Genomic DNA, 7613 nt, shown 5'->3' on the forward strand with positions numbered 1-7613 from the left:
GGGGGGCCAGCCTGAGCGGGGATTCCCCCCCCCAGGGCACAGCGCAACAGTTCCAAAAAAATAGAGATTTGTATTTTTAAAAAAAATTAAATAAAAGCCCAGCTCTGCTGATAGGCGAATGTTACCCCCATCCCCACCCCCACCCACCACTGTTTCCCTGGCCTGCACCCCCATCCCACTACGGCCCCAGGGGTATTTACAACATGGAACAGTAGAGGCCTGGGGTGGGGGGCACTGCGGCAGGGAGGAGGGGGCACAGAGCAGCCTCCCCCCACCCAGAGGGGTCCCCCAAGACAACACAACATCAACAAGAAAAGTTGCAAATCAGGCAGAAATGGGGACATCATTCCAAGGTCCTTATATACAGACACTGCATGACCAGCAGGGAAGGGGGGTGCCCAGATGGGATCAGGCAGGGGCACGTGGCAGGCAGGTGGGCGAGCCCAGGAGCAGTATAGGAAGACAAGGCCTCCGGCCCACTCCCACCCCATCCCCACCCCACCTTTGGTAATAAAAGCCCTTCAGGGAGCCCCTGGTGGTTGAGTTTCCTCTGGGAGTTCCCAAGGAGAGGGGCTCCCCAGTTCAGCCCTGCAGCAGGGCTGGAATGGTGACATCCTGTCTCCACCCTGGTCGGCCATGTGGGAAACAATGAGTTAAAAGTGTGTTGCCCACCCTTGACTCCACCATCTGCCCAAAGTAAGGGGGTGCTCCCTGGAAATCGAGGGAAGGGAGCCTAGTCATTATAGAGGAGCCCTCTTGGGCACCAGCTGGGGGGAGCCCCATAAAGGGGAAGAAGGGCTCCCAGGTGCTGGGGGATGAAGTGAGGAGAGAGGACCTGGACCCTGCTTGGGGGAAGGGCCTGCGTGGTCACGAGGCCAGTACTCACCCCACTTGGGGTCCTGGCTGGGAAGTCCACGCTGAAGGGGGTCAGGAGCAGGACCCTGGAATGGGCCCAACTGGGGCCTGGCCGGTGGCTGGGGTGGGGTATGGCCACCGGCCGGAAGGGGGCTCACAGGTAGATCTCACGCTTAGCTGTCTGGGCAGATGCCGGTGTGGCTGCAGGTGGGAAGTCCGAGGTCTGGGTCAGGGGAATTTCCTCCAAGGTGGCCGAGTCCTTGCAGGAATCATGGCTACTGTGGGAGAAGGCACTGTAGGAGGGCAGGAGGCGCACGGGGGCCGTTTTGGTGTTCCGGTCTTCCGGGGGGCTGGGGCTGCCGGCACCCACAGGCTCCTGCCCTCCTCGGTCCTGGTAAGGCACGAAGGTGGAGAGTTTGAGGGCGCTGCTCTTGGTCCGGCGGCTGGGAGATGACTGGCCCGGCATCCAGCACGTGTCAGAGTGGCCAAACTCGCTGCACTCCTGGGTACATGTGCCCGTCATGGCAACATCAGGCAAAGGGCGCAGGTCTGTGCAAGAGAACGGGGAGGACAGTCTTCAGGCAGAGTAACATTGCAAAGCTCCCTTCCAGGGCTTCCCATGGGCACCTCTGCTCTGCCTCGGGACAGGGGTGCATGCCCCTTTTGCCCACTGAGCTGGCAGGCGTACACACCCGCAAATAGACACACAGCCTCCTGCCGCCCACCGCAGGCTCTTCTCTCTCATACAGTCTACCCTGAAATAGATGCGTACTTCCATCCTCAGCCACCCTCCAGCTCTCCTATCAACACACCCACCAAATCTGCCCTCCGACAGGTGCACAAACACAGAACCCATCTACACCCTCCCTCATCTATCTCCAGACAGGCTTAAAGAAGCAAATCTATCTTTAGGGGTGAGGAAACCCCCATCCTCATTTAAGGGTCCAATATCTCTGTCTGTCTGTCTCTCTCTCTCTCTCTGTCTCACACACACACACACACACCTACCCTCAATAGACACGACACACAAATCTATACTGGGCTTCTCCAGCCTCAGATGAAGGTGGGCAAATACCTTCCTTCTGAACCCCTCCCAAACCTCACTGTGCTCCCAGCTATCCTAGAACCCCACCTTACCCCAACACAGTGAGGCCCTCCTTTAAAGCCAGGGAGAAGGTAGTGGGGAGTTCACATAGAAGCACACACTCGCATCCTCACAAGCACACTCATGCAACCCCTCCCCACCACACTCCAGCCCCCTATGCCAACCACCGCCCCTGGCCTAGCCCCGGCTCCCTGCCCAGAACACCCACGGGAACAGGAGTTGGCCGCCTGACATCAGTAGCCAGTGTGGTTGCTGGGCAGCAGGGGTCTCCATGGGAACGGCTGGGCCAGGAGCACTTCCTGTCATAGTTGTCCCTGTCCCGCCCTTGCTCAGGGACAGTACCAGGCGGTGACCCTCCCTCAGGGACATGACTGAGCAGAACTGCCTGGGGCCGGGGCTCCCCTGGTATCACCCACCCTGGCTTGGCCTCCTGCCAGTGCAAGGTGAGGAGGGGACAGCTCTGTCATTAACCCTCAAAGCACCAAGGCTCTTCAGCTCATGGTTGGGGGACCCAACATGGCATAGAGCAGAACAAGGTCACTGGGCGGGCGGGGCTGGGTGCTGGGCCAAGTCCCACAGACCCCAGACCCCAGAGCAGCTCCCACATACCTGGCACTCTGCCTCAGGGCCTGCTCCGGCCAGCCGGCTCTGCGCGGGCACAAAAAGGACGAGACGGGCATGAGATAGAGCACGGAGGGGCAGGGTGGGGTGGAGGGCACTCTGAGACCTAGGGCCTGGAATGTTAGACAAGGGCCCTGTGCCTGAGGGGTGAGGAGTAGAACTTTTCATCTTTTGGGGGGGCAGTTTGGACTGAGGGAGAGGGCAAGACCGAATGACAGCTCCAAGCTGGGGAGTCTTTCAGTCCCAAGGGGAAGCTTCTTTGTTCTCCCCCTCCAGAGGCTACCATGGATCCCTACACACACACACACACACACGCATATGCATCACACACACACATTTTGAAAGTGCACCCACTATCCATTCCCACACTGACCTCTGCTCTGGCCCAGACCTTCCTTCTGCCACCACCCTTCAAACCCCTCCCAGGCAGGCCTCTCCCGTCCCCAGACCTCCCCACTCCCTTCCCTCAGCCAGATCCTGTCTGGTTCCTCCCCTCAGGGGATCATCATACCCTCTTCTGAGCTCCTCTGAGCATCCAAGGGCCCCTTCCTTTTCTCAAGGCCCTCTGACCCCATTAAGGGACTGTCATGACTTCAAGGTTCCCTCCAGTTTCCCTCAGTGCTGCCTGAGTCCCTGTTCCCAGGAAGGCCGCACACTGTGGTGCCCAGGGCAAGATCTTCGGAGTCAGAGTAGCCTTTGCATCCCTGCCAGCTCTGTTACTTCCTCTGTCTTACTTTGGGTAAGTGACTCAACCTCTCCGAGCCTCACGTTCCCTGCACTTGTGAAGAGAACAGTAAAGTTCTCAGATCAGAGAGCAGTTGTGAGGATTAAATGAATATATAGCTAAAAGCACTCGGCTCAGTGAGCGCCGCTGAACACACAAGAGCTCAATAAATGGAGGCTATTGTCCAAGTCTCATCCCTGTTCTCTACTCCTACCCATTCCCGGGGTGCCCTGTCCATGCTGAAGCTCCTCACCGTTCTCGGGGTGCTCCATCTCTCCTATGCTGCCATCGGGGGTGGTGCGCTCATAGTGGTCCTCGGGCAGAGCCAGGGGACCGAGTCGGGGTCCCGAGGATGACTTGCTGGATGGCGTCTCAGATTCCTCCAGGCCACTGTCATAGTAACTGTGCTGGGACGGGTCCTGCAGCTCTTGGGCCTGACTGGTGGCGGAGAAGGTGACGCGTCGGTGAGGTAACTGCGGGGAGAAGGAGGGTCACTGCTGGCAGGCCAGCTTGCCCTGGGGGGCCCACCACCAGAGCGACCCCCAGCCCCAGCCAGGCCCGCCCCAGAGCTCCCGGCCCCCCAGGCCTCAGCAGCAATAGAGAAGAGGCCCAGCCCCCTAGCACAGCAGCGCCCCCAAGAAAGCGCAGACCACGATGGAGGAGCCCCTTAATTCTGGGACAGCTCCCAGGAGAGCCAAGTCCACACACTGCAGGTCCCACCACAGCACAGGCCCCAGTGTTATTGTAGCCCCAGGCCACCACAATAAGCCTAATCCAGTACAACCACTCGTCACAGCACAGCTTCCCAGTATCGGCACAGCCTTTAATTCCAGAACAGCCCACGCCAGAAGAGCACAATACCAGCCAACTCCCCTAATTCCAGCATAGCCTCAGTCAGGAGCAAGCTTCCGGATTTCGGATTTCCAGAACAGCTTCCTTAAAGCAGTATGGACTCCTCATTCCGAAAGAGCTCACCAATACCAGTGCAGTTCCCTAATTTCCAAACAGCACCCCTGAACTTCAGCTTCTCACCTGTCTCATTGCTCTTTAACTTTCCATTGCCTCCATCCAAAAGAGATCCCAGTGTCTTTCTGATCCTTGGTTCCCAGCCCTGCTTCGAGTTGTAAGCAGCCTCAGGACTCCCTGCTGCGTCCCCTCCCACTTGAGTCCCTTTGTCCCCACTTCATTCCCCTCTAGAGAGGCCTGGGAGTAGAAAAGGTGGGAGGGGAAGAAGGAAAGGGAGCCTGGTAACAAACCGGGGCCCCTTGGGGGGTGGGGAAGCAGAACAATGGAAACTCCCCCATCCTCCAGATCAGGAAACAGAGTATTAACTGTAGGGTACAGGGCCCAGGAAGACCTGGGCATAGGGGGAGGGGCCTGGCATCCATCAGCAATTAGGAAGGCTGGCCTCAAAGAGAGACTCCTTCTAGGAAATTGGAAGGAGCTTCTGGGAGGGGCCATGGCTCAGTGGAACCAGGACTTAGAAGCCTGTATGGGGGGTTGGGGTGGGGGTAGTGGAACTGGGACAGGCTGCTCCCAGCCAGCAGCCCTGGGTGCCTGCCTCAGGTTAAGGATTCTCCCAAGAACCTGGCAGCCTCAACTTGGCACTTGGTACAACCAACCAGCCACTGAAACACCCACCTGGGACTGCCACTGATTTTGCTGCCATCCAGACATGAGGAGTTGTGGAGGGCAGAAACCCAGGGCCCCCAGAAGCCGGGGGATGGGAGCAGCTCAGGCCCAGGCCCTGCTGCTGCTGAGTCTCCAGGTTCCCTCTAATCCTCTAGGACTTCACTGGTGCTTTGTCTTTACTCTAAAACCCTCAGTAGGAGCTTATCAAGAAGGCTGGAAAAGGGGACCCCGGGTTTACAGACCCATCCTCCCGATACCTCCTGATCCATCACAATCTTCATCCCATTCAAGGCAGCTGAGGTAAGCTGTTGGGAAGGCGGCTCAGAACTGCCTTCCCAACTTGGCTCCCACCTTATCTTCAGGAATAGACAACCCTTCTCGGGATCCATGTTGTGATCCAAAACACCAAAGAGTCAGGGTGATGACAGATGAGGTCCCCACAATTGACCTGGGGCTGGGATGTGGTAAAGGAGTCTCCAGGAGGGGTCTGCGGGCAGACTGGTCGTCCAGTGCTTCTCTTCCCAGTTTTCCCCAAGATGGTAGCTTAGCGGCCTTCCGTCCCCCAAAAACTTACACCTGGTCATCCAAAACTTGTCACTTGGGCCTTTTTTCCTATGATTTTTTTTTTCTGTAAAATGGAAGGTTGGGCATCCTCAACTCTAAACATTCCCTATAATTCTATCACTATCATATCTTAAAAAGCCTAGATCCAAAATCTCTCTGACGCTGGTCCTGAAGTTCTAGACATTTGCTGGGTATATTTCCTATTGGCTGTCTCTACTGACCCTTCAGATTCAACAAGTCTGAAACTCAATTCCTCTTTATCTTCAATCACCTTGTGCATGGGCAACAATTTCGTCACTATGCCATCACCCAGACACAGAAGAATGATGTACACCTGGGAATCCTGGGAGCTGTCATACCCATTCCCCCAAATCCCTACCCTATATCCAATCATCCTTTGAGTCCTAGAGGTCGTTTCTCCCCAAGTTTAGCCAAATCTACCCATCACCCATTGTCCCCACGGCCACCGTCCTTGTCCGGACCTTGGAGTTTCAATCCTATACATTCACCTCTACCCCATTTATAGCTACTACATGCTCTGGTGAACTTTCTAAAACTCAGTTCACCCAAAACTCATGAGCTTTCAAGGGCTCCCGTTTCCCATTAAGGAACTTTTGGCCAGGCATCTGTGCACTCTACAACTTCCAGTTCTTCCCATCTCATCTCTCAGCTCTCTCCTATACCCTCCACTCCAGCCCTGATGCTACCCTTTCTGCCTCTCCCTGTCCCCAACTTGGCCATGCTCACTCCTGCCTCAGGAGCCGGCTCACTCGGCTGAACCTCCTGCCCAACTCCTGCTCGTCACTGAAGAGCTGGCTCACGTCTGACATTTTCCTTCCAGGAACCCACTCCCATGTCCTATGTGGGTTTTCCCACACTGTGTTCCTCAAAGGGAGGGGCACCACCGTCAAATAAATTTGGAAAACCCCGAGTTACACAAAGTTTAACGGGTCCCCCACCTTTGTTGCAGGTGTTGCAGAGCCTTTAATAGGCTAATGTGATAGTGCATCTCTTACTCCCCAAACGGACTTAATTAGGGGACTCCTCTGGTAAAGCATTATGGGTAACAGCAGACTCTGGAAATCAGATTTCCTGATGCTTTGTGTTTGAATTCTGAGTCCAGCACTAACCAGTTTTCCCTCCTGGAAAATGAGCATTGTAATGACTTATGTCACCAAGAGTTATGAGCCTTGAATGAGCTAATTCACAAAAAGTGCTGAGTATGGTACACTGCACCTTGTGTAAGGACGAAAAAATAGTAGCAGCTAGTAGCAGAAGGAACAGTGGAACAAGCTGGGAAACTTCACTAAGGCATTTCCCACTCCACGTTTAAGAGGCTCAATTGCCTCATCTTTTCACGTGTGTTATCTCTTACGAATATGACCATGTCCCCTCAGGGTCTAGTACCATGCTGATCACACAGTGGGAACTTGGCCTATGTGTTCTGATGATGACAATCGTGTTGTGGTTTGGTTGTGTCTTAATGTGGAAGGGAGGTGTTCACTGTGGCTCCGTGGATGTGTTGGGTTGCAGCTGAGTAAGGAATAATCCCTGGGAAAGACAAAGCGATGAAGAGGCTAAAGGAATAGAAGAAAGAGCGACCAGGTGGCAGCAAGGATGGGAACAGAAGAGAAAAAAATCGTTGGTCAGGAGCTGCTGGCGGTCCCCCTAGAGATACTTATTTGTCCAGAAGAAATGGGATGCAACTAGATTTCACTTGCCCCTGCCCCAGGACTGTTTACTTTGGGGGTACCCCCAGGGCATTGGGGAGTTTGTGGATGGAATCAGAGTAGAGAGCTGGCGCCTTGGACCTTCTGGGAGTGTCTCAAGCCTCTTCAGTCGCCATGGAGACATGTTGCCTCTGGCCTCAGAGACTCCCCCAGGACCTGAGGCCTCTCACCCAGGCTTTAGCCCCTGCCCCTGCCCCAGGACTGTTTACTTTGGGGGTACCCCCAGGGCATTGGGGAGTTTGTGGATGGAATCAGAGTAGAGAGCTGGCGCCTTGGACCTTCTGGGAGTGTCTCAAGCCTCTTCAGTCGCCATGGAGACATGTTGCCTCTGGCCTCAGAGACTCCCCCAGGACCTGAGGCCTCTCACCCAGGCTTTAGCCCC

The 7613-nt window shown here is 55.6% G+C and overlaps 1 protein-coding gene across 1 annotated transcript in view; it reads right to left on the reverse strand.

Moving 5' to 3' along the window:
* Window positions 1-968: 968 nt before the first annotated feature.
* The window catches only part of LOC111156923 (protocadherin 1), a 22445-nt gene continuing 15800 nt past the window's right edge, over window positions 969-7613 (reverse strand). Inside the window, exons 4-5 of the mRNA XM_022518066.1 lie at window positions 3559-3778; window positions 969-1404 (exon numbers count right to left, since the gene is read on the reverse strand). Coding sequence (XP_022373774.1) covers window positions 1010-1404; window positions 3559-3778 — 615 coding nt within the window. The 3' untranslated portion in view covers window positions 969-1009. The remainder of the gene's footprint in view (window positions 1405-3558; window positions 3779-7613) is intronic.

Source organism: Enhydra lutris, unplaced genomic scaffold (assembly GCF_002288905.1).
Source record: "Enhydra lutris kenyoni isolate GAN:26980312 unplaced genomic scaffold, ASM228890v2 scaffoldscaffold50, whole genome shotgun sequence".
NCBI classification, from domain to species: Eukaryota; Metazoa; Chordata; class Mammalia; order Carnivora; family Mustelidae; genus Enhydra; species Enhydra lutris.